The sequence below is a fragment of the Cololabis saira genome, chromosome 12, assembly GCF_033807715.1.
Source record: "Cololabis saira isolate AMF1-May2022 chromosome 12, fColSai1.1, whole genome shotgun sequence".
NCBI lineage: Eukaryota > Metazoa > Chordata > Actinopteri > Beloniformes > Belonidae > Cololabis > Cololabis saira.
Window position 1 is genome coordinate 21,583,744 of NC_084598.1, and position 26,944 is coordinate 21,610,687.

The window sequence follows — 26,944 nt, forward strand, 5'->3', positions numbered from 1 at the left end:
TGGAATATATAAACTCCCATCACAAAAGTACTTTGCATATACCTCCACGTTTGCTTTGTTTTGCTTTTGTTTTTAACTTTGGTCAGGTCAGTTCGAGTTGACTGAATTATATGCAACATACAGTACATGTATTTGGTGAAAACAGATGTGCACATGCTTATGCAGTAATTATAACCTGATACTACTTCATTCTGGTGAGTAGTACATTTCACGGTTAAGATGTATGTCATCTGCCATTATCTTTCTGTCCTGCGGAACAGTGATGTTTTTTTCTCAACATTTTCTCACTTCGCACGGCATGTAATACTGTTAGTCAGCACATTTCTGACATGTCCCAGTGGAGAGGGTGATCCAGGGACACTGCTGCGACCCACTCAGCATTTCCCTTATGCGCGTGGCTTCACTAATACCCGTTTATGTTATTACCTGATTGAGTATAGTCTCAGCTCCAGCTACATTACAGCAGTTTATTGGAGGCAGGCCCTGGTCCATCATTATACCCAGCATGGTGGGTTACCAGACTTCAGCTCTCATTTGTTAAACCCGTCTGCCAAAACACACACCTGGAGGATTATCCCAAATGTGTGCCAATTCCAAAATAACCCTCTTGTTATTGATAAATGATACCATAGGGATCTGAACTAAATCAGGTTAGTTATGTAGGACCAGCTATAAACAATAAGAATTTGATCAGATCCTTTCCTTAACTTGTGATATCTACTCAACTGCCTGTCATCCATATTAAGAAAGAAAGGAAAGAACTGGCAGTGTAACCAAAGGTACATAATAAAAACGTATTACAATATTAAAGTTAACAGTTTGCTGTCCAGTGTTTCATAAGATGTTGACTTTAAATTCTGTCAACAAAAACTCAAAGCTGCATTATGAAAGTTCTTCTGCAGACCTTGCTTCAAATAGCCGGACCTCTGTTACCCTTTTCTCCTATTGCTTTCTTCTGTCTGTACAATTATTGACTAGTTCATTATACTTCACAATTTGGTTAAAAAAAAAAGATTACCACAGCCCCTCCTAAAGTGCAGTTATGGGAGTACAGTTAGGACAAAGATTAATTTAGATTGTGTCAAAAAGACACATATGATCCAATTTGTTTAGCTTTGTATAACATATGCAAATTTTAACTGTCAAATATAATTGAATGATTTTTCATGGCTTCAAAAACAAAGAAAGAACAAAAGGAAAGAGAAGGAATTGGTAACTCCATATAAGCTTTATTCTTTCTACCTTTTGGTATGTATCTCCATCTACTGTTCATGATGGGAAAATCAACCAACTCAGTATTGAGCTGCCCCACAACATGGAAGACAGAAAAAAAGAAGTAACAAGTGGATGAAAAAAACCAACAACAGCAAGATTTTATGCGGATATTCCCTACGTTGTTAGTGCAATCACACATTTTTGCATTCTAGCTGCATTTAACAGGTCAATAATGCCACAAACTCAAAGCACGACATTTTTTCATAATTTTATTCTTTAAATTATTTATAAAATCTCATTTACATTTCGATTCTCTTCATATCATATGTGTATATATATATATATATATATATATATATATATATATATATATATATATATATATATATATATATATATATATATATACACCCAATTAACAGTTTATTAACAGTTTTGGCTATTTTCCCTTTCCACCTTGATTTATGCCCATACATTGAACTAAGGTCCATACCCCTTCACATAGACATTGTGCAATAGTCCTCAGTGCCAATGCAGGTGGGGATTTGGTTTATGGGTATGGGCCTTGTACAGAGCATGCCAAAAGAAAGGTTACAGAAACAGAGAATGGTAAAGAGGCTCCCTAACTACACCACAACTGTTAATATCAGTAAGATAACCACACAAAGAGGTAAAGGGAGTACTGACTTCCACAATGACTTGAGTGTTTACGGTGTGCATTAAACCAATCATGTTAAAATAGCTCGATGTATTCCATGACCTTTACCTTTTCAATAACTATCACCACAATCAGCAATGAATGCTTTTGACTTCCAGATGAGATATTTATCTATGACAAGTCCATTTATCATTAAAGTATTGAAAGTGAGCCCACAACTTGACAGCAGCCCTCAAGACTGTTTAGCCCTTTTTAGTGACCTACACGCTATCAGTTCACTGTTTGAAGTCAAATCCACATCACATTGCGTGTGAGTTATGTATCTATGCTGATGACTTTCTTCCTAGGTTTCTGAAAAAGGCCGGCATCTACAGATACAAGGCTAAACTTTTTGCAGAATAAAAAAAAAAACAAAAAAAAAAAACAGATCAGCTGTACATCCAGGCAAGCCACAGGATTTCGTTTTTTTTTTTTTTTCTCTTCCAGAGATATTTGTTCTTCATTTGGCAACATGATCGCTCTTGCAACATGGCTCAATGCTTCTAAAAATCATCCTTGTTGCTGGTATGATTTGCAAACTGAGCAAATTAAATACATCTATGATATATCATTCAAATATTCAGAGAGACTTAATTCAACAGAAAAATTGCACAATTCCCCTAAGGTCACTGAAGACTTTGAACACTCAAATTCGCTTAAGTTGACCCAAGAACATCTGTCAAGGAATAACATTGGTATCAAAACATCCCCTTTTCAATTATTATCATATGATTACGACAACAGACTGGACTGGAGACGCAACACTGAGGCTGCTTACAGGAAAGTACAGGTCAGATAACTTCTTGGTGAAGTTTGGGTCCTTCAGTGTTCACAGCTGATGTTGCATATCATCTATGAAGATGTGATGAAGAGTTCCATTTCCTTTGCAATCCTATGTTAGGACCACTGTATCACAGCCAGTGACTTATGTTGAGTTGAATAAAATTATATAGAAATCTGGCTCTTTTCTGGGTGGGGACTGTTAAGACCCTTAAACTGATTGTAGATAGGAGAATGTTGCAAAATAATGAAAGAAAGTAGACCCTGACCAACAAATGATGACAGAACAGTGTCTTCAGTCGGAGGATTCTTCATTTTTACTGCAGTCAAGGTGGTGCAGAATGTCAGTCTTGACCACAGACTTTTAAAAGTACTCCCTGTGCCACGAGAGGAGGCTACTTTAGGATGCATGATCTGACCGCCTCTTTATTTGTCCTTTCAAAGATTATCATTGAAACATAGCACAATGCAATACTATTCCCTTAAATCCAGTTTATATAATTATACATGTAAAGCAAACAAAGAAAAATCTGTAAACAATCCAGAGTAAAACCAATTAAACTTCCAAGCAAAACCAAATTACAAATACACTTTTAATCCATGTACAGGAGTACATCATATGTAACCTGTTGTGCTCTGACTTAGAAACCCATCTATCATTTTCAGTTTTTAATTAATTTCCCAAAAGGGAATTTAGTTTGTGAAACCTGACAAGCACAGGTTAATGTTTAATCCACTGATAGGAAAGACACAATACAGGGTAAATGACAACATGAAAAACAAATGATGTGCGATGATAGAGCGGAACGAGTTTAAGGCATTTAGCGGTTATTCCTGACAGAACATGAAGGCTACAGTAGCCTCTGTGATCTGTCAAAATAAACCAGACCTGTTTTCTCTTTTTTTTTTTTTTATGAAATGGCATTAAGAATTAGCCCTTGGTGACCATGAACTGCAAGATAAAATAGTTCTGCTCTTACATGGTGTCTAACACTAAAAGTACCCAGAAAATATGGGCATCAGTATGTAAGCAGGGTATACGTCGACATAATGGATAAGCTTTTCAAGCATATGAATGAATAAGTTTAATTCATTACTAAATCCCCTCTAACAAGTAGCTGTCAGATATAGGGGTCTTTTAGTGTCTTACACGGTCATTAACACTAGCTAGCTAAGAAATGATCAGAGCTCTGGTTGATCTAAACTCTTGACACAATGCTGCAGTACATGGAAGTACTCAAGTGAAAAAATTCAAATCAACATGTGCATGTGAAGAGCTGTAAACTTTCATTATCAGCTTTGTGTCTGTTCAGTGGTTTACTGAACAGTGAAGCGTTTTTTGTCTTTTCCCAATTAGTCAAACTGGGGACAACCTATGCTAAAATACAACCTGAAACAGCATTTTTTAAAAACAAAACAAAAAAGCTTAATATGACCATAAAACATGCAATGCCTGTGTGAAAGTCTCAGCCACCTCTAGTCTCGTTTTATCAAAAGTTTTAACATTCATATTTATTTTACAATCTCTTTATTAGGATGAGGGGCAAATATGATCATAATGGATGCTGACCAATTATTGTCCATTCAAACCAAGCACATATTTAACTCTTCTCATGAAGAATTTCCCATGCTGATGTTTGCAGTGATATTCCATTCTGTTTGGGTTTAAGAAAGCCAGGTTTCTGTTTTTATCCTAAAAGAAGGTGGAAAGTAAATACGAATGTTATTATAAATTGGACAAAACAAGACTACAGGATCTTATTACCTTTTCACAATACTATTTAAAAAATACTAAAGTTTAAACTTGTCTTGTTGTAAAGCCACTATTTATTAAAAAAAAAAAAAAAAAAAAATCAGATTTCATTGCTTTTTTTCCCCTCCTTTCTTCTCTCCAGTCTTCTGAATTGTGTAAATCAAAAGATTCAGACACAGAAACCTCTGAATGTGAAGGATTCAGGTGATTTTAAGAGGGGATAGTTTCTGCTTGGTTAACATACACGTGGCAAATAAGAAAAAACGTGTTCGTTCAATACTTTTTTCCAGGTCTGAGGGCATATTTGAAGCAATGTCAAACTGGATGTATAGGCTGATGCCATCTGAGGTAGACAGAAACAATGCTAAGAGTCTAAACTTTCATACTGCCTACAACCGATCAATGAGCTCTTGCATTCTGCTCTCACTTGACTTGTGGCCAAGCATGAGGCTTCCTGTGACCCCACCTGAGACTGACAGGAAACCACCGATGTGGTGAAGGAGTACATGAACAATGGAGGCTTAAGGAGTGTTATAAAATGGCAAGATTAGGGCTGACAGAACTGTTAAAAATAAAAAACAACACCACACTTGTTTAACGTTGAGTCAACAGCAGCATTTAAACCTCAGTCATATCATCAGAAACGATTCAGGGTTAATTTACAAGGCATAATCTTTTAAGTAAAACATATGGCGTCTGACCATTGTCTCAGTATGACCCTTCACGATATCTCCCACCCCACATCCACATACATACGATGTATACACAAATAATTCCAATGGCAGACCTCGTGACTTTTTAACAGTCTCACATTGATCTAGAGAATAGATTAAAAATATATATACTATTCATTTATTGACTTCCAGTGTATGTTTTTTTCTTTTCCTAACATTTTTTCAGTTTAAAAACATTTCTTTTATGCCAATGCTAGCTCAGAGGTCTTTTTCCACACACACGCTCACACTCTATCTCAGACACACATACATATATACTATATATTTATATATTAGAGGAATTTTTATCTGAGAAGTTAGGCAAAGTATATTATGTTCATTTGGACAATTTCATTCAAAATTATATGGAATTATACTCTAATCCAGTTTCCCTTTTGAACAGGATAAAAATATGAGGACACTGGGAAGCGCTACAACATCAGATGAATACTTCAGAGCAGGTTGCAAGGTAAAATGAAGAAATAAATAAAACGCCTGAAGTTGTACAAGGCAGAGAGATGGGCAGACGATATGACTCTCTGTGGCATGTGCATTCCATGGCCCTACTGACAGTAAGCAGAAATGTACAAGACGGGGCTCGAGAAGGACCATCACATAAAAGGGAGGACAGTGAATAAACTGCTAAAGCATGAAGAAAGCTAAAGCAATAGTGCAAGACTACACACTGCAGGTTGATTGGAGATGGGATTAGTCAATCTACCTAATTCACCGGTACACCAGGTGAGATATGGTGCCAGATTTGAAGTTGAGCTGATGGTTAGGCACAAAGCTGTGCTGAGGATTCTTTCGCGTGCACATGTCACTTCCATACAAGCCCATGCATGAGTCACATGATACCTTGGAGCAATTCACACAGGTGTGTGATGCACCTGGCTTGTTGCAAAACCCACATCTGGGTCCCCCCATGCTTACTCTTTCGCTGATGCCCCCCTTTGGTGTTGTTAAAGCAACAGGCTTGCTTGGAAACAGCTTGGTGGACATCAAGGGTTTCTCCACCATCTGGGGGTGAGGGTGGGGATGAGAAAGTGAGTGGGTCAGTGTTAGGGGATGTGGATGGAGATGGGAGTGAGAATGAGTGTTAGAATAGACGGAGAGCTTTTCCTTAACAGGAATGTATCCATCAACGGGTCGTGGAGATTTGGGGTGGTAGTCTTGGAGGCCACAGCAAGGGGAGGGGTCCAGATCATGACAGGCAGTGCAAAGAATCATGTCACACCTTTGGCAGGCAGCCATTGTGGAACAGCCCAGCCCACAGCCCTGACACTTCACACTACCATGAGCTTTGAGCAACCACCCGTCCTTCGTATCTCGAGGTTCCCTGGATGGTGGTCGAGATGGGGTTTGCCTTCCTCCTGTCCCAGCACCCCCCCTCTCTGTGTACAAGTCGATCTCATCCAACGAGGACAGATGGTAGGATGTATATGGATCAGCTGGTGGGGGTGACTGAATTGGGAAAAAGTCAGCAACTGGGCTATAGGAGGGTGGACCTGCAATTGAGAAAAAAGATGCTGAGGTGCTGGGCCTGATGATCTCATCCTTCATATCCTCCCCTGCATCCACAAACAGAGGCTCCTTCCTTAAACTCAACGAGGTCTTCAAAACGGGCTTGCTAGCAGCTGCGTGCCAGTGGCCAGCTCCATCTGTAACATCCACAGACTTGGAGGGCCGGCTACCTCGCCTCAGGTGATGGGCATGAGGCCTTTCTATATCCAGTGGCCGCACAGTCAGCCGAGCCATGTCTGCCCCAAGGCTGTCGCGCCTGCGGAGCGCCTCTGCACAACCAGCTGCATCATCTCGGCTACCTCTGCGGAGTTCCACAGCCTCCAGCTCCGAGGCTGAACCCCGGGCCAAAGCCACCACCTCCGCCAGAAGCCGACACTCTGCCTGGGCTAGGAAAAGCTCAAACGCCAACTGGCGGAGATGATTTACGCTGCCTGGCTGCTCCTGCAAATGGAACTGTGAATCGTGATCACAGGCATATCCGATGGTGCGCATTAGAGTTCGGAGTTCAGCATCACAAATGGCAGACTGCAGATGGTAGACATATGGGCCGGTAAAGGTCTAAAAGATAGAATTCATTGATCATCATTAGTGTCTGTTACATTAAGATGGATTAACAGATTAAGTTAAAATCTGAAATAATGAAAATGACTGTTATTCTACCGATATGACTGCAACATTTGCTCTACTATTATTGTGAATATTATATATACACCTCTCCGTATGGCGCAGCACAGATTAACAAAGCACAAACTAAAAGCAGCAAACAGTTATCAAATAGATTAGTTAAAATAAATTATAAAATCCTTTATGAATCAGAATTACATATGCTTTCTCACAACATCTTCACTGACAGAAGTTTGTATGCATGATTTCAAAAGGTAAACAAAACCTGCAGCACTCCAACTGCAACAATATAAGTGTTCAATGATTAGTGCTGTAATGAGACAAGTGATACATCAACAACAATGAATGAATATGAACTAAGTGAGGTGAAAAGAATACTATGACAAAAACACATTAATATCACCTTTATACATCTGAACTCCTTCTTCCAAGGGAAAAGCAAGAGATTGGTGCAAATGGTTTCCAGGGTGCGGAAGGCTCTCTCCAGGCTCTTGAGGTTACCTCCCCTCTGGTAGTGGAGGGAGTTCTCCACCATCTCATAGAAACGCACCAGGCGAAATCGCTGTCCAGGATCTGGCTGGTAGGCTCCCAGCAGAGCTGTAGCTGTGGAAAGTAGAGCCTCATTGTCCTTGTGTCTGCTTCTGTCTCCCTCTGGTGTAGTTCCAGTCCCTGTATATCCACCCCCCTCCTCCAGGCGCCTTTCCAGTGTCGTCACATACCTCCGAAACAGGTCCTCTTTTAACTTGGCATCCATTATTTTCAGCAGACTATCAGTCAGCTGTTACACGTTTCTGAGAGAGCCTGACCTGTATAGGTACAACCCACACCAAGATGCCATATTCAAGCACCATTTTTGATCACCATATTTTACTGTCTATTGCTGTATTTTAATGCTCGGGGGAGATGGGAGAGGAATGAGACTTTGCATCCAACCAGAAGCACATCCTCTAAACCAGAAATGCAGGTGCCCGGTGCTTTCAGTTGACATAGCGAGGCTCCAGCTTACACGGATATCTTTGTACAGCCATCTCTGGTGAAGGCTCAAAGCCTACCTTGTCTCCAGACAAACAGATCTCTGTCATGAAAGATGAAGTCAGGAGGAGATTTTGTTTTTGTCTCTGTTAATGCCGAGTTGAATACTGTTCCTTGGCTTCCACCTGCATACAGTTCAAGGTCACTCACGTAGAAGAAGCACTCTCAGTGTGTATGTTTCTTCACATCCATCTCCAAACTGTAATGACACAAGTCAACATTATAAAAATGGAAATACTCAAGACACACATCAGGAAGTAAACATTTTTCTAAATATTCCCCAAAATACATGCTGGATCTGTTAGTTCCCTATGAAGCTCCCAGACCCCTGAGGTTCATCTGGATCTGGTTTGTTGTGGTTCCCAAGAACCAGAACGAAGCAAGGTGAGGCAGCGTTCAGTTATTCTGCTCCTCACCTGTGGAACAAACTTCCTGTAGACCTGAGGTCTGCTCCAACTGTCAGCTCCTTTAAATCAGGCCTAAAAACATTACTGTTTACTGAAGCTACTCTTAAATTAAATACTTACCTGCTGTACTCTACTGCCCTTATTTTTAACAACTTGTGCTTTTTATTATTTTACCTCTTTTCTTATCATTTTATTTCATTTATTTGTTATTTAAGTGTACTCTTAAATTAAATACTTTCTGAAATGAGATGTGTACCCGCGGTACTCTACTGCCCTTAGTTTTCAGCAACTTATGTTTTGTATTATTTTACCTTCTTTTCCCATAATTGTATTTCATTTCATTTGTTATTTACCGTCTTATTATGTCTTGCCGCTTTTAATGTTGATGTAAAGCACTTTGAATTACCTTGTGTTGAATTGTGCTATATAAATAAACTTGCCTTGCCTAATGACATTTAATACACATAAAGAAAAGAGACTAGTAACTACCATCGAATGTTTCAAAAATGCAAAGTTTGAGATATGAGATGAGATAACAAGAGAGATATCACAGAGCTCATGCTGTAGGATACATTGCATGGGGTTTTTATTTTCTTCATATCAGTCACACACTTTACAAGTTGGACTGGTGGATCATTATCTTGATTTGAGCCAAGAAAGGGACAAGGTTTATTATAATGAAGATAAGCAGGTTTCGGGTTCAGGATGAGGCACATTCTCGTTTATGCCTAATAGTTTTCACTTGGAACAACCGCTCTCCCGTCCAAAAAAACAACATGCGTATTTATCTGACCACTTTTAAAGCCCCGAGGCTTCAACCTTAACAGAGGGAGGAAGTGCTTGTCGCTGGCTGGCTGGTCCAGTGTGTCCACAGCAACATCCGTGCAGCGAGCTAGCAGTCAGGACCAACATGCCTGCTCACTGCGCACCAGCTACAACACAAACCACCGGCCATCCAGAGAAAGCACACCACTGTTTAGACCTACTCTTGCCGCCTCTCGGACCCCACACTGTCACGGAGCCCCAGCTGCATGTAACACAAGCAGTGAACGCCCATTTCAGCGCAGCTGGCGAGCTAACGCTGGCTAGCAGGGCGTTCCAGTGCTGCCAGCAGATCCCGGTCACCAGATAAAGGTCTGTGACCAGCACAGACACGGTAACAACGGAGGGACTTCTTTAATGGGAAATGTTATGTTTCCGCTAAAAGAACACATCACCGTGGAAACTAAATCAGCAGAACTGCTTCACCTTACCTTTAACAAGTGCTAGCCGTGGCTAGCTACGCCTCCTCAGCTGTTGAAAATTCCCTTCGTCGTAGCGCGCATGCGCGGAGTCCTCACAGTTCAGAGGACTGTAGTTCATGAGAACTGTGGTTGCTTGGAAATAATAGAGCTTGAATTCAAAGAAAACGACATGAGACGATCTAGTGTTGGAAATATTAATGGTATTGCGGAGGTTATGCAGAACTGGAATTACTGTGCAGTTTTGTTGGGTTCCTGCCCATATGGGTGTTGATGGCAATGAGAAAGCAGACAATATTGCTAAAAGAGCATTGAAATTGAGTAGTGAGGCAATTGTGGAAATTTCTTTTGGTAAAGGTGAAGCAAAATCATTAATTAGAAAGGCAGTGAGGGACTCATGGCAAAAGGTGTGGGTCAACGGTGTAAAAGGAAGACATTTTTATAGCATACAGAGGTCAATTAACATGAAGGTTTTCAAAAGAAAGTGTAGGAGAGAGGAAGTAATCATTTCTAGATTAAGATTAGGTCATACTAGTTTAAAATCAACTCTGTATTTAATGGCAAAGTCCATGTCTAATAAATTTGATGAGTGTGATGTCACAGAGAATGTAAAGCATTTGCTTCTTAAATGTGGCAAGTATGAGGTAGAAAGGAACGCTTTAAGAGACAGGATGTACGAGCTGGGAAGGGAATGGAGTTTAGTAGGTTATTAGGAAGGAGTGAGGTGATGAGGGATTGTTATATGTTGCAATCCTTGTCTTTCTCAAAGATGCAGGGATAGACAATAGGATATAAATGTGGTTATCTTATTTTACTTAGGTATTTACTTTTTTTTCTCCCTTTAAGTTAGATTGTATCCTGATGTTACACACTCCGGTACAGCAGGTGGCGGCACCTAATAAAATTGGTTGTGATCCGCCAATCAACCTAGAAGAATCTAGAAGAAGAAATAATCATTAATTTCTTTATCAGTTTTCATGGGAAAACAGGAACGTGAACTCACGCAGACTTTCATTTGAAAGTCGCTTTTCATTGAACATTTTTAGATATAATTTTTCTGACTTTGATTGTTTTATGTACATGAACGACTCCGAAGCTCTCTCAAGGAGTCATTGGACATTTTGATTGATTTTTTTTTTTAACTGGAATATTGGAAATGGAGTAGCTATGGAAAAATCATAGTACATTTTTTTTTAAATGGACATATGAATCAATGAGTTAACATAATTAGGTGCATAAACAAATCATTTGTAAAATAATGCTTAGTGGTTACTGTTTTGTTTGACAGAGCTCAGTGAGCCAAAATAACCTTTGCACGGTAACAGTCTGTGGTTATAAACCATAATCTTTAAACCGGTGATTCTCAACTGGTGGGTCGGGACCCAGAAGTGGGTCACAGACCCGTTTTCAGTGGGCCCCGGGCCCTGTGCCTTGATGGTAAAGTTCTCAGGTAAACTATTGGTATCTATTGTTAACACAATATGAGCTTGCAGAAATAAATAAAAAATACATTAGAAATATCTGACTATTTTTCTTCATGTCTCTCAAATATATCAGGTAAATTATTGCAATAATAATAATATTTAATAACCACAATCATATGCTGTAACAATGCACCTTTCAATAACCACTTTTGTTTTAAATTGTATATATGTTAATAAGAGCTGTCATTTGTCTATTTACTGTACAGTAAGCGAAAATAACTGAGTCAAATTCCCTGTCTTGTTTGACCTGACTTGGCCAATAAACCTGATTCTGATTCTAAACCTACATTATTTTGAGCCTTTTTGGATATACTTCCCTATTTTTTCATGTATTTGCAGGAACACACCACCCGAGTCTGTTAAAAGTGGCTGTTGAGATATTTTGATTGTCAAATCAGCTTCCTGTTTGAAGCTTGATGAATGACTGAATAACTTCACTCCTACTGTATTAGTGCATTTAATTAGTGGATGCTCAGCTAAAGCCATATATTTTTCAGTTGCACTTTTATATTTCACGTTTATACGTGAAAACATTGTTATTTCTCTACAATCTGAGGCTTAAGCTACACTGCATTTTAAATGAATTTGAGAACTAGAAAATTGTCTTTGATCGAACACACCAATCCATTATTCATTAAATCCAAAATAATTAAGTTGTTCGATATTGCAGAGTTAAGGACTGCACAAATAATATTCAAAAGCCAGAAATAACTCGTTACCCGGACAAATACAGCAAATGTTTCAGGAAAGACAGGGGGGATATGAATTAAGGGAACCAATTAATTTTAAATTTAAGATATATATATATATATATATATATATATATATATATATATATATATATATATATATATATATATATATATATATATATATATATATATATATGTTGTATATGTATATTATTTATAATTGCTCTGGTATATCATTTATTTATATCATTTATTTATAATGCGCAGGTATAATATTGCAATGAAGTGCTGTAATATATTTATAATGTAATAACAGCTATATTTTTTGAGAAAGTAAAGCTTGCTGTTATATTTATTTATATTTATTTTTATTTTGTATTCAAGGAATACTGGAAAAGAAACAAGGGGTAGGACGTCATAAGTTTTTTTACTTCCTCCTACTCCTTTTTGGGCATGAAGGTTTATTTCCCTTTGATTTGTTTAATGACTGTTTATTTGTATTCTTTTCTGATGTTTTGCGTAATTGTATTTCTTTTATATTTATTGCTCGAAATAAAGATTTCAATCAATCAATCAATCAATCAATCAATCAATTTGGGTCCTTGCTCGTGCTGAACCGGACCGTGAGAGCCGCTGCTTAGCAACGCTGCTCTAGCGGTGTCGCCCCCTGGCGGTCGGAGGAGCGCCGGTGACGCTGAAACGGGACGTTGGTGCTGCTGGGGATTTTCACTGAGTGAAGAAAGGAAATGGCGATGCGCGGAGGCTTCAGCGCAGCACAACAGAAGAAAAGCCTATCTGACGGGGCCAGCGATGTGTCAGAATTCGTCTGCCCAGTTTGTCTTGAAATTTTCGAGAATCCCGTAACAACACAATGTGGACATACGTGAGTATTTCCCTGTTATTCTTGTCCGGTTTCCCCCCCTTAACCTACATCTACCACAAACGATGCAATGATACGAGTTAAAACAATAAAGGGCAAAGGCTTAATTTTCAGCGTGTTTTATCACTAGAGTTGCAAAACATCGAGCCTGCATGCGTCCACCTGTGCCATTACTCTGTAATCATGTTTTTCCTCGCATTAATATTTGTCAAAACCAATTCTAGCCTGCTAAATCGGTTTCAGTTTTGTTTACATCAAAGAGGAGGCCTCGCTCGGGAGTTGTAGTTCCGATCTCTATTGCTACAACTGGTTAAACATCCGTGAAGGACTACAAGTCCCTGCGCCCTCTTCAGGCCAATATTTTCCATGGTATTTACAGGAAGCTCAAACCCTTTCTTATAAAAGGATAGAGAACATCTGCTTTGTCATGTTAGAGTATATATTCCATTACCAGCCCATAATTGTGAAGAATAGATTCCTCCAACTAGTCGTATGATGGGGGTTATAATTTAAGGGGTAACCTAAACTTCAAATCTTTATTTGTGCGTACAACAACAAAGTTTTTGTGTGTCAGTTTGTGAAATTAAACTGTGGAATGGTTTGAATTTGGAGTTCATTTTCATTTTCATTTCATTTATTTATTTATTCAAACAGGTTAAAACAAAAACAAAATAATCAGAATACATAAAATGTATATACTGAAAAAAACAAAACAAAGAACAACAAAGAAAACCATAAGCAAAACAAAGCAAATTAAAGAGACAAATCTATATGTAAATAAATATTTCCTGTTTGAAAGGGTGTAGGATGAAGTTTCAAAAAACTTTTCTAGTCCTACCCCTTCTAATGTTCTGTTTTTACCATTTCTTCATTTCACACAACTTCAAAAAGAAAAGCATAAAAGAAAAGAAAAAGTGGTTCAGCTGAGCAAGGCACTTTGGTCATTGGCTGTCAGTGCATGTGTCCATTTTCGTTTTGTATCCATACAGAGTAGTGTTTTTAAAGAATTGTTTAAACTTACTTAGTGATTTGCATGATTTAATTTCATCTTTACAGTTGTTCCACAAATTGACTCCCTTCACTGATACACAATGTTTAAAGATCACTAGCTGTGTGTGTTCTGCTATTTTGTTATGTTGTCTTTGTATGTTTATATACTTAGATATACATATTATATTTATATCATAGTTATATTATATTTATGATAGAGCTTACATCTGGTATTAAACAGGTTATTTTTGAAAAAAAAAAATATATATTTATACAAATTAGTGTATAGTATAAAAAGTAAATACAGACATATAATTTATGTTTAGTTGTGGAAAGGGGGTGGGATTAAATAAGTTTATACTTCCCCCCACTCCTTTTCGAACATGTAACTGAAATATGTTTTGATGTTGGGTTTTTTTCTTTATGTGGTGGAATGCCCACCTGTATTTGTTTTCTTATCTTTTTTCTTGTTTTTTATACATGTTTGAAATAAACCGAACGAACGAATGATAAAATATAATGTTTCTGTGACTGTTTTTCCTTAACTTATGCATCTTTATCACTTTCTTTCCTCCATTTCTTCCTAGATTCTGCCAGAGTTGTTTGCAAGAATGTTTGCGTCCACAGAAGCCTGTTTGTGCTGTATGTAGGGCCACTCTGGGCCACTGGACTAAAGCTGCAGATCTAGAGGCCCTCATCCATTCATCTGTGGCAGCTTGTAAGGGATGTGGAGTTCAGGTAGGATGAATTATTAAAGTATGAAAGCTAAATCAAGACATCCAAACATGTGCTGTTTTTTGTATTTTGTGAACTGGGTTTAAAATATTAATTAACCATGCACAATCAAACTCAATTCTATTCTTGTTTGAACTTGCTTTTAAAGAGATCATAAAGTAGGCTACACCCAATCTATGCTCCAAGTTGTGAAAGATGTAAAAAAAAAAAAAAAAACACAAAAACAATGCAATGCTTTTCAAATCTCATGAACTGATATTTTATTCAAAGTAGAACATATACATTATATTTGACATTTTAAATGATAATGATAATTATGTTGATTTTGAGGGCAGTACCATATCTCAAAAAAAGTTGGGACCTGGCAATATATACCACTGCATGGCATCCCCTCTTCTTTTAACGACGGACTTGGTGCGTCTGTGAAATGAAGAGACTAGTTGCTGGAGGAATGCTGTCCCTTTTTAGTCTGATATAGGATTTGAGCTATTCTAAAGTTCCAGAGTTTTCTTTTTCATGTTAGTTTTTTTCCAAATGCTTTAATTTGGTGGAAGGTATGGACTGCACACAGGTCAATTCAGCACCCAGACCCTTCTACCATGAAGTTATCCTTTTTCTAATGAATGCACTGTGAGGTTTAGCATCGTCTTACTGGAATGTGCAAAGCCCTCTCTGAAAAGACATTACCTGCAACCTAAAGCCATACCTTTCAGCAGTGATGGTTTTTTTTCCAGATGTGCAAGATGCTCATTCGACTTTCATGTTCCATTCATTTGCTTTTTGCGATTGAGCGTAGTTCTCATAAAACGTCATCCTGCGAGACTCCTTTTTATGAGTGTAAATCTCCTATAATTTCAACTTGCAAGACTTCTATTGAAAACAAAAAAGCAAACAAAACAAAAACAAAAAATCTTGACTTTGAAGAAAATTAAATTCAGCTTTTTTTTTTTTTTTTTTTTGGTCCAATTATTGCAGCTCTTGCTCCTGCTGTTGCTAAAATAGTCAACAAAAGAGGAAGGCGTCATATGACCGACTATATCAGATCCAGTGATGCCGGAGATGTGGTAATGTTTCAATTACACTTTTGCGCTAAACTGGACAACCAACTTGTCTGAAAAAACCCCTCATGAAAGTGTAAAAAGGTTTTGGCTGGAGGATGTTCATGGATGGCTGCTTCTTTGCATGATAGAGCTTTGACCTACATTTGTGGGTGGCATGGCCAGCTGTGTTTTTAAACATTGTTTTCTTGCTATGTAATGATTGCTACTCTGTGGAGTGATGTCTGTTTTTAACACGGTTCTGGATGCGGGACCCAAGCATACAGAAATTTCACCAGATTCATGCTCAATCCTTTGGTGAGAGTATGTATTGTAGATTAAGAGATACTCATTGAGAGTTGTAAGCAGATTACAGAACCTCTGCCCATCCTTTTTTCTGAGAGACTATCTCTCTAAGCCAACATTTAGTTTAGGCCTGGAATATACTTGCCGTTCATAATGCGTACATAATCATGGCTGCCACATGTATCCTCATATCCTCCATTTGTTAGGCACATTTGTGGTGCATATTCTCGAAACCATGTATCTGACATGTCATGTTCATTTGAAGGCTGGAGGAGCTGGAGCTGGCAAGTGCAGCAGTTGACTAAAAGTGACTGGTCAGGGTACTCTGCTGTGCGTGGGGTTCTGTTGAAAAATGGGGGTAATCCAGTGCAACAAGCCATCAAACTGTGTGGAAGACATTAAAATACACTGTTGCTGTATCTTGTCATAACTTTCTACCATTGGCAAAGTCAAAGAAACACGCCTGAGGAGGTTTCATAGAGGTCAGAGCAATAAAAAGTAATTTCCAGTTTTCCAGTTTTAAAATGCCTTTTCAAGATTAATATTGTCCCTTGCTATCTATAGACTCCCCCCAAGCCAAAGAGTAAATACATTTTAGCATTGTTTTTGTTCATGCAAAGTAGTTTTTTGTGTAATTTGTATTGCTACCTCTCTCTTACTCAATGCATTTCAATAAAGGAATGATAAAACAAAAAGAACATTGTCTTTCAGCAGTGTAGTAGTGGTAGTAGTAGTTCTTTACGGCTTTATTTTTGACTGTCTGCTCTCTGCCCCAAGCAGAGACCTCCGTTATCCTGCGTACTGCCATGTAGTACTGAAAGCAAGAACTTTTACAACACAGCTGGTTTTGTACACAGATGGACATGGATGCTTGGTCAAGCTGCATGTGTATTCCAGGACCTACCTGCCTAAAAGATGTGTATCCAATATTTTCTAAAATAGTTTGGTCTTACAAATATGGATTTTTAATTTATTTTTTATTGTTGTTGATATAGTGGACACATGGTGACATGTTTCTGGTGGGCGTGTCCTTTTTCAGAGGGTTGTCACATTCACGTGAAAGTCTGAAACAAGACACTTGAACCATCAAAACAGATTATTAACGAATCAGAATTATATTTGACTTGGACAGCGTGGCCTGCAATGTGAATGTAGAAGATACTCTGTTTATACCCAGTCATGTCACTGACTGACCTGACAATGAATTTAATTAGTTGCAAGATGTTCTTCCGTTTTGTTTTTGTTTTTTTTGCACAGCATACTTTTCCAGCCTTTAGTTGCCCCTGTTCCAACTTTTTTAGATGTGTTACTGCTATCAAATGCAAAATTAGCTAATATTTTCATTGAAAGGATATGCTTTCTATGATCAGTTGTTAATTGAATATTGGTTTATGAGACTTGTACATCAAGGCTGTCAATGAGAGCAGGTTTAGCAGCATTATGATAAAGTAGATAACTTTTATGGCAGAAAATCACCAGTAGAGCACAGATTTCACAGCAACAAACTTGAAACCTGTGTGGTGATAAATTGTCAAAGTTCACCAGTAACATTCAGAATTCAGGCAGTCTTCTCCGACAGATGAGCTTCTCTGGTTTTGACGTGATCATACAGTTTGAACACGGGACAGACGGGTAGAATGCTTCTTTGCTATTTACCTGGTTATCATTATGACTTTTTTTTTGCTCGGATAATTGGTTGTGAAAACGGCACCCTTCTGAGAAGCTTGGATATTTTAATTGTGCAAGTGCGGGCTGGGGCATTGCGGCATTAAAATGGAAGAGCTGTCACAAATGGGAACTTTAAATTAATTTATCTTATAATCAGTACACTTAACTGTTTGGTGCCCAGCTAGGAATGCTCACGGAGCTCCCGATTGGCTGCTCCTCTCATTAGAAATGTAACAAATCTCTTGAAAATGTAAGGAATTGAAAGTATTGATATTAATGTCAGTCTGTTGACAAAAAAAAAAATAAGTGCGCAAGTATAATGCAAATACCGGAAACTTCTGCTTTAGTACAGTGACAACGTAGTTATCTTCAGACCATAACAAAGTTCCGACTGTAATGGTAAAACAGTTAGATTGTACTTGTAATGCAATAGTAGATACTGAATGTGTGTTTTCTCACAAGGTCGGCCTTAATTCCATGAGAAGCCACACAGCTGTCTGTGCAAAGTACCAGGAGTACATTGAGGAAGGAGTAAGGACCACTGCCCAGAGTCAGCCTGCCATTGTCAGGTGAGGGGCTATATTATATGTTCAAACACACACTGACGTGGGGTTCTGTATGAAATGCCAGCTATTTGTACGGTTGCTGACTGTAAAGCCTGAATTATGGTTCTGCGTTAAATCGACGCAGAGCCTACGCCGTAGGTTCGCGTCGTAGGTCACCGTACGTTGCGCGTCGCCGCATTCCCTACGCCGTAGGCTCTGCGTTGGTGTAACCATAAATCAGCCTTTAGACAGCTTTGTCATTCTTACAGCCTGTTCACGGGGGAGTCTGCTTTGCATTTTACATATCCCTCACACGTACAGATTGGAATCAAAATGGTGTAATATGTGGGATAGCCGAGGACGGAAAGGTCTGTTGGAGAGCTTTACATTTTGAAAACCCAAGCCGGATCTGGAAAGTTACAGTTGTCAATGACTGTTGCAGGACACTTGAGGTTGTGGATAAATGATAAGCTACTAGTCTGAGTGATTTCATGATTGAGCCGCAAACCACTGACACATTCTTTTAAAATGCTGTTTTTCCTCCAACCCCCACTTGGCAGTCTATTAAAGTCATTTAATGTCATGCCAATGACCCCCCCCCCCCCCCCCCCCCCCCACACGGCAAGGACTGGAAGGAAAAACATGGCAGTGTGACAAAATACTGTGATGAAGGCTTTGCTGTCATAAAAGTGTTACTGTGATTAACAAGTGGCATGATGTTCATAAGACAAAACAAAATAAATCTGGTTCTTGCTGTTTTCAGTTTAAGTAAATGTACGTATCACTATTCTTCTTTGGATTTAAAAATATCCTCATAACAATAGTGACACATTTTTATGATTCACCTTGCACCGGCTGTGGCAAATGATAAAATAATTGGTGTCATAAATGTTGAGTCATGAAATCCTGTCTTGTGGATGAACAAACTGCCGGTAGTGTCTTGGAGTCAGCCTGCTTGTGCTCATTGTTGTGAGTCCATGGCGTGAGGTGTGAAGTGGGAATGTTTTCCTCTAAAAATGAGCTTTATTTTTAAGATGAATAACTTTGTTCTCTCTCTTGCTCCTCTAAAGTTTAAATTTGTACTGCTTTTCTGAGATAAAAACATCTAAAAGCTGATCGTAGAGTTCTAATGTGGGTTTTATCAGTTTGTTTTGGGCAGAGACACTGCAGCTCTGATACAACACAGTCTGGTTTTATGAGGTTTATATACTAGATCTCCAAGCCAGCTTCAAGAGTGTCTGACCGCCTTATCCCTTTTCTATTCTTGAAATGTTTTTTCTTTTTGTTTTTGTCTTGTATTGTCCTTTTTAATGAAAATATGTCTTGCTATATCCTTCTGCCAAATTGAAAATAATATCATTTTAATACACATATACTCCAAACTAGAATAGCACTTATTTAGAGACTGATGCCACTTGCTGTCTGATTTGTACCCCAAAGGTATTGATTGTATGATTAGACGATCAGAAAGCCATGCAGTCGGGTTCAAGGTCTTGTGTATTAAAATCTGATACTCTATTATCCTGCGGTACAGCGCTCTGTTGCATTTCCTCAACCTGATAAGCATATCTACATTGTAAAACATTTCTAATGTGTTACTTATGCTTCAGTATATAGTAGCAAAAGAGAGAACAATGTATCAGTATTTCTGCTTCTTTTTTCACAGTCCAGTGCCAAACCGTTACACCTTCACCTGCCCCTACTGCAGCTGCCAGAACCTTGATCAGGATGGTTTGGTTGAACATTGCACTTCCCAACATGCTCGAGATTCACGCCAAGTGGTGAGGAGTCCACACTCTGGACTTGATCAGCTTCACCTGCTTTTTCTTTTTTAATGTAGTCAAAGTCGGTGAAATATTTATGGAAGATTTATCACTCTTTGTTAGGTGTGCCCCATCTGTGCCTCAATGCCTTGGGGGGACCCCAACTACAGGAGTGCAGACTTTTTTCAGCACCTTAAAATCAGACACACTTTCTCCTATGATACATTTGTCGTAAGTAACACACTGTTTGCTGTTTACTTTTTGGGTTTCATAAATGATATACTGTACTTTTTTTCTTTTTTTTTTTTTAATTTTCCTTCCACTCCCACTTGTGTCTCTGCAGGACTACTCTACAGATGAGCACACAATGATTCAGGAGGCTTTACAACGCTCTCTTTTGGATAACTAAAGTGTGAAGAACAATCTAGAAGGAGGAGCATTCCTGAGAAGTGAAGAGTTGTCTTAAAAAGACACAAAAAACACACTGTATCATCATTCATGTATCTTGAAGATGGTGGTACTGACTTATTTTGGGTAATTATTTTCATAGGAGAACTGGTATTGTATCTATGAATCTATAGGTTTAATATTCAGTAAACCAATCAGGCAATACGATACCATATTGTACCGTTTGATTTAGGACTGATATTGTGTTCCTGGTGTGATAATCTATTACCCCCACCCCCACCATCCCCCCGTTAAGTCTGTAGACTTGATAGTGTGTTTAGTATCTCCTTAACTATGTTTAAGTAATTTGTTCAGTAATGACCTGGTGTCATATAACCAAAAGCTTCCAAAGTTGTGATTAAACGAATTCTCTGTTGTCAATACTTGATGTTATGCGAGGGTTTGACCACTAGGTGGCATATTGCCAGAAAAAACAACTTCAGTGAGGTTGGCATATAAACAATAACATACAGTAATATACCGCTCCAGACAGGAAAAGGGGATTTTTTTTTCTGTAAGGAATTTGTTTTGTGTGTGTGTATGTGTATATGTATATTGTGCGTGTGTGTGTGTGTGTCATTCTTTTTTCAGAGATCTACTGGAAAGAAGAAATGGTGAGGGTCAAACTAAGCCAGTAACAGTGGTTTGGTTCACTGTAAAGTTCCTTTGTGCCTTCTAGTAGATCTTGTTTCTGACTTCCAAAACGTTATAGGGCTAATAGTTCATCCCAGGAATCAACATTGCAGACATCAGTGGGTTCAAGTTAATAAGTATGATGATTATTTTATTTTTTGCATGTTTATGCCACAAGAGGGCAGTAGAGTTCTATCTTTACTCTTGGATGTTTTCCAACCAATGGCGCTTGATCTCCACATGTTTTAGCTCTTGTAAAGGCTACTTTAGTTCATGTTTCATTCAGTGTTTGCTTTCCATTTTTTTTTTTTTTTTTTTTTTTCCCTCAACTGCATTATACAGATATCTCACAGGTATTTTGAAATTGTGGTTTCAGCTGGCTTATTTGTCACAGATAAATCAACAACCATCACTCCACTTTTAGGCAAATGTGACATGACTTAAAGTGTGACTTTTTGAAATGTGTGTGTGTCTCATGTCCTCATGTCTGGTCTCTTAGGTAGTCAGTCATAAAGTTTTTGTTTCTGTCTTTTCAAAATCTTTGGAATTATTTGGAAGCTTCCCAAAATTGTGAGCATGCTCAATGACAGAGTTTGTACCAGATGGTTTTCGTTGAATTTTTAAATGTGAGAATCGTCTGTTGATTTTAATTTTTTTTTTTAATTTTTTATTTGTGACTCAGTAAATGTCTCAGATCAACCTTACACTGTATTACAAATCATCACACAGTGGCATTGAATTTGTGTTCTACGAAGAGGTAAATAAAACTCCTTACATGCAGAATAAGTAGCTCTAGAGCAGAACCTCAATGCCTTGTCACCCCATCTTTCCTCCCACTTCCACTCTGGATTTTCACCACCCCCCAGCAGAAAAGTGTAATAATTTTATATGTGATTCTAATGTATAATGACAGCTTTTCCTTTTTCCATATATCTCTCATTCTCTTTTGTCAGTCTACTGTCAGGGGATGCTAAATCCTGATAAATTAAAGCTCTTTAATTATTGAAACCCTGGCCCCGGAAGTCAGGAGCAGTGATTTATACCTGTGTGTATGAGACGTGTGGGGGAAGAAACAACACTTGCTGCTGATGGATGACCTGTGTTTGTGAGGGAAAGTAGTCGGGGGGGGGGGGGGGGGGTTTCATTGTCACTATCACGACAAAAATGAAATGTGTGTGTTACTGAGAAAAATGTAATATACAATATGTAAAAAAAAAAAGAAAAACTTTTCTCCCCCAGACCTTTGTTTCTGTATTAGACATCAGGGCAGTGGCATGTCAACTTGTACTTTTGCATGTGCTAACTTTCTGATGAAACTTTGACCCTTTTGTGTGCGTTGTCCACAGGAAGGAAAAATCCCCACTTCTATTTTCTTTTAGAGCCTCCGTATCACTAATCACTGCTGCTAAATGAGTTTTACATGCAACTCTACAGAGAATCTCACCCACCAAACTTCTTGATGCCCCCCCCCCCCCAACACACACGCACAGACACACACCCTAGCACATCTTCCCTTACATCTTCCTCTCTATATTTCCCCACAATCAGGTTTTTGCTCCTGGCTGATAGAGGAGTGATGTTAGCTGTGAGAGAACTAACGAGATACACGAGTGCTTCTGGGCAGGAAGGAAGTTGAGTCGAAAAACATGGCAGTAAGAAGTCTTTCTTGTCTGTTTGGTGGCGCAGCTTAAAAGAGAGAGGGGATCCAAGGTGGGGAGGAAGAGTAGGAAGAAAATGAAGGGGGTGGGGGGGACACTGAACACAATGAATAAAAATTTTATTAAGTTCAGTGTGTGGTTTCTTTGATGCGAGCAGAGGATGGTGTATGCAGTCTGCGGGCTCTACAGAGACAACAATTAATGCTACATGTGCCCAAAAGGCACACAAGGAGAGGCGTGGGACACCGGTTTGTTTTAGAAGAAGTGTGTCATCACTCTAATCTACACCTTTTTGTTTTCTCTCAGCATATTGTAAATCTATCCTAACACCTCTTCTGATTAAGACACTGGTTGAAAATAAAGCATCCCTCAATCTGTAGATTTATGCTCATTAGTCAGTATCAACAGTAGCAGATTCATACATATTCTGACAGCACTTATGTAAGATTGTTGAAACTGCAAATGTGAGTCATATCCAAGCAGGAAAAAAATAAATGCCTACAAAATGAGAAAGGAAAAGCGGAAATCCATCTCCATTTCTCCGTTAAATTCTTTACGTTAATATTATTATTATTACTATTTTGGATCCAAAATCGTGGCTTTGTGTATTTATGATCTTCTGTATGATCTCCGTCTTCCACATCATTTTGGACGGAGTTAGCCCCACTCATATTCATAACTGTTATATTTTATTCAGGTTTACAGACAGTATAAATGCAAATATGAGTTGGAGCATTTTAATCAGTTTGGGATTTAAATTTGGGCAATTGTAACACTTTGGTTAATCTCTTTCAGAACCATATATTTGATTTGGGATATTTGTCTTATAACATCACCCGTTTTCAGTTTTACGTATTGGACAGATGGCTTTACATTTTACTCCAGACTAATTTGGTGGACATGGGAGTAAATGCAGCACTACAACAATCCCATTGCTTCCCCACACCTATGCTTGACAGTTTACATGAGTTATTCCGAATACATTGTACTGCATGGCCAGCACAGTGGCATGGTGTGTTTTACACTTTTGCCTTTTTTTTGTATCCACCTGTGATGGACTGGTGACCTAACTGGTGTTTTTCAAAGACTAAAAACAACCAAATGTTTGTTTTTGGTTTTTCCTGTACTCTGAACATTTGGAGAAAATATGACTGAGGGGATTATTTTAAGAAGGGGATGATATTAAACAAAGGCTGAAGAGTTTATGCATATGAGCTTTGCCGTTTATTTAGTCATTGCCTTGCCTGATCTTGGGGTAAACTTGCTGAAATATCTGTCTCACTAATTGATTCTAAATTGTTTAAAAATGAAACAATTTCCCCTCCTTGAACCGCCACCTTACTGTGGTGGAGGGGTTTGTGTTGCCCGAGTGATCCTAGGAGCTATGTTGTCGGGGGCACTACGCCCCTGGTAGGGTCTCCCATGGCAAACAGGTCCTAGGTGACGGGCCAGACTAAGAGCGGTTCACAAAAGCCAATCATGAGGAGGAAGAAATCGAGGACCGTAATGTCGCCCGGATTGGCGTCACCGGGGCCCCGCCCTGGAGCCGGGCTTGGGGTCGGGGCTCGCTGGCAAGCGCCTGGTGGCCGGGTCTTTGCCCGTGGGACCCGGCCGGGCTCAGCCCGAAATGGTGACATGGGCCCGCCTTCCCGTAGGCCCACCACCCGCAGGAAGGTCCGTGATGAGCTGGTTCCATGTGGACTGGGTAGCAGTCGTGGCGGGGTGCCTCGACAACCCAATCCCTGGACCAAAACCCTCTCAGTAGGGACATGGAATATCACCTCGCTGGGGGGGAAGGAGCCGGAGCTTGTGCGTGAGGTTGAGAGATACCGGCTAGAGATAGTCGGGCTCACCTCCACACATAGCTTGGGCTCTGGAACCCAGCTCCTTGGTTATAGCCCCCCAGCTCAGTCGCCATGTGTTGGAGTTCACCCCGGTGAACGAGAGGGTTGTTTCCCTGCGCCTTCGGGTCGGGAAAAGGTCTCTCACTGTTGTTTGTGCCTACGGGCCAAACAGCAGTGCGGAGTACCCAGCCTTTTTGGAGTACTTGATAGTGCTCCAACTCGGGACTCCATTGTTCCACTGGGGGACTTCAATGCTCACGTGGGCAATGACAGTGATACCTGGAGAGGTGTGATTGGGAGGAACGGCCTGCCCGATCTGAACCCGAACAGTGTTTTGTTGTTGGACTTCTGTGCTAGTCACGGTTTGTCCATAACGAACACCATGTTCAAACATAAGGGTGTCCATCAGTGCACGTGGCACCAGGACACCCTAGGCCGGAGGTCAATGATCGACTTTGTTGTCGTTTCATCTGACCTTCGGCCGCATGTCTTGGACACTCAGGTGAAGAGAGGGGCTGAGCTGTCAACTGATCACCACCTGGTGGTGAGTTGGATGCGCTGGCGGAGGAGGAAGTTGGACAGACCGGGCAGACCCAAACGGATTGTGAGGGTCTGTTGGGAACGTCTGGCTGAGCCCTCTGTCAGGGACATCTTCAACTCCCACCTCCGAGAGAGCTTCTCTCAGATCCCGGGGGAGGCGGGGGACATCGAGTCCGAGTGGACCATGTTCTCTGCCTCCATTGTCGACGTGGCGGCTCGAAGTTGTGGTCGCAGGGTCTCTGGTGCCTGTCGTGGCGGCAATCCTAGAACCCGGTGGTGGACACCGGAAGTACAGGATGCCGTCAGACTGAAGGAGTCCTACCGGGCTATGTTGGCCTCTGGGACTCCTGACGCAGTAGATAGGTACTGGCAGGCCAAGCGAGCCTCGGCTCGGGCAGTCCTGGAGGCAAAAACCCGGGTCTGGGAGGAGTTCGGTGTGAGGCCATGGAGGAAGACTTTCGGTCGGCCTCGAGGAAATTCTGGCGGACCGTTCGGCGCCTTATTATTATTAACTGAGAAAAACACAAAGAAAAGATACAAATTTAAAAATAAAAATTATTAAAGGGGTTTTTAACCACAATGAGACACTGACAACCATTTAATGTCCATTCAAAATGCTTATTCCTTGGATTCAGTTTCTCCGTGGAGTTTCGATAATTTAACTTCAAAATAGGATTTTGTTTCATAGCTCCCAGGTCTTCTAGATCTGGCTGCATTCCCTGAGGTTTCAGAGGTTATATCTGGTAAAAAAAATTAATTTAAGTATTTAATTTGTGTTAGGCAGATTTTGCAAAAGCATGCATCTTATAATTCTGATGTCTATTCTAGCATTGCATTTGCCTATTTTTACGGCTTGGCAAGACAAGTGTCTAAGTGTTGATGGTTAAAATCTTAGAATGGGAAGAGGTTGTGTTTTCTTTTTCAAATAACTGTGATATATCTCTGGGTGACACGAGACAGAAAAGTCCTGAAATGCCTGGAAAGTTCTCTGGGCTCTTTGACTATCGCTCTCAAGTTTTGCTGAGGCAAGTATCTGCAATGAGGTGCAGGGCATGTAAGGAGAGCACTGGGAGTTTGTTCACCGAAAAATTCCTCGAAGTCAGGAGAAACAGGAAGACCGGGAAACCACCGCCCGGGCACTGCAGCTCGGCAGGTCGGTCCTTTCAAATGCTTGAACAGAAGTTGCCGATGGGCTTCCCTGGCATCAACACGGGTTCTGCACCAATTCATCTTCCGCTTTTAAACGCTTAACAACCGACCCCCTACCCCAGCAAGATGCACTCACTCCTTGTGCTGCTCGCCTGAGAGCATCGAGTCTTAACTTTGATTTAATAACGCCTGCAACCAACTTGGCCCTGTATCAGCTTAAGTAAAACTTCGACATCTTCTTAGCTTGTATCTATTTTTTATCCCTCCATCACCTGACACCTGCTAGCATTATCCTTAAGGTAGTCAGTACTGGAACAACATCAATAATATCAAAACTATCCTGTGTCGTCTCAGACAGGAACTCTGTTTTCATGCAGGCAAGAGGAACGAGGGAATCCTTCCAATGCCGTAAAAGCAGTGAGAGGGAAACTCCTCTAACCAATTTTGGAATCTCCTCTTAACACTCAGAAAGTTCTCAGAATCACTGTTTCTGCAGAAATGTTGTCCTGGAAGTGAAAATGAATATGAAACACATTGATATAACTATCGGGAGAATTACTAACCCCTATCTCCTCATTTATGTATTC

At 39.7% G+C, this 26,944-nt stretch overlaps 2 protein-coding genes across 2 annotated transcripts; one reads left to right on the top strand and one right to left on the bottom strand.

Moving 5' to 3' along the window:
- Nucleotides 1–1,222: 1,222 nt before the first annotated feature.
- spata2 (spermatogenesis associated 2) lies at nucleotides 1,223–10,060 on the bottom strand. Its single transcript, XM_061735979.1, has 3 exons — nucleotides 9,999–10,060; nucleotides 7,710–8,537; nucleotides 1,223–7,240 (listed from the first exon to the last, which is right to left on the bottom strand). Exons 2-3 carry the CDS (start codon nucleotides 8,058–8,060, stop codon nucleotides 5,885–5,887), a joined length of 1,707 nt encoding a protein of 568 aa, XP_061591963.1. The 5' UTR covers nucleotides 8,061–8,537; nucleotides 9,999–10,060; the 3' UTR covers nucleotides 1,223–5,884.
- Nucleotides 10,061–12,887: 2,827 nt separating this feature from the next.
- Nucleotides 12,888–22,892, top strand: rnf114 (ring finger protein 114). Its single transcript, XM_061735980.1, has 6 exons — nucleotides 12,888–13,045; nucleotides 14,620–14,770; nucleotides 18,241–18,347; nucleotides 19,990–20,104; nucleotides 20,210–20,317; nucleotides 20,430–22,892. The coding sequence occupies exons 1-6, from the start codon at nucleotides 12,909–12,911 to the stop codon at nucleotides 20,493–20,495; spliced, it is 684 nt and encodes a 227-aa protein (XP_061591964.1). The 5' UTR covers nucleotides 12,888–12,908; the 3' UTR covers nucleotides 20,496–22,892.
- Nucleotides 22,893–26,944: the final 4,052 nt, after the last annotated feature.

What these genes read in the sequence shown, in the direction of transcription:
- spata2 (XM_061735979.1), bottom strand. Translation starts at nt 8,060, where the DNA reads ATGGATGCCAAGTTAAAAGAGGACCTGTTTCGGAGGTATGTGACGACA. An exon ending in AGGAGTTCAGATGTATAAAG is followed by an intron (nt 7,241 to 7,709) that starts GTGATATTAATG and finishes TCTATCTTTTAG; the next exon opens with ACCTTTACCGGCCCATATGT.
- rnf114 (XM_061735980.1), top strand. Translation starts at nt 12,909, where the DNA reads ATGGCGATGCGCGGAGGCTTCAGCGCAGCACAACAGAAGAAAAGCCTA. An exon ending in GTAAGGGATGTGGAGTTCAG is followed by an intron (nt 14,771 to 18,240) that starts GTAGGATGAATT and finishes TTTTCTCACAAG; the next exon opens with GTCGGCCTTAATTCCATGAG. An exon ending in AGTCAGCCTGCCATTGTCAG is followed by an intron (nt 18,348 to 19,989) that starts GTGAGGGGCTAT and finishes CTTTTTTCACAG; the next exon opens with TCCAGTGCCAAACCGTTACA.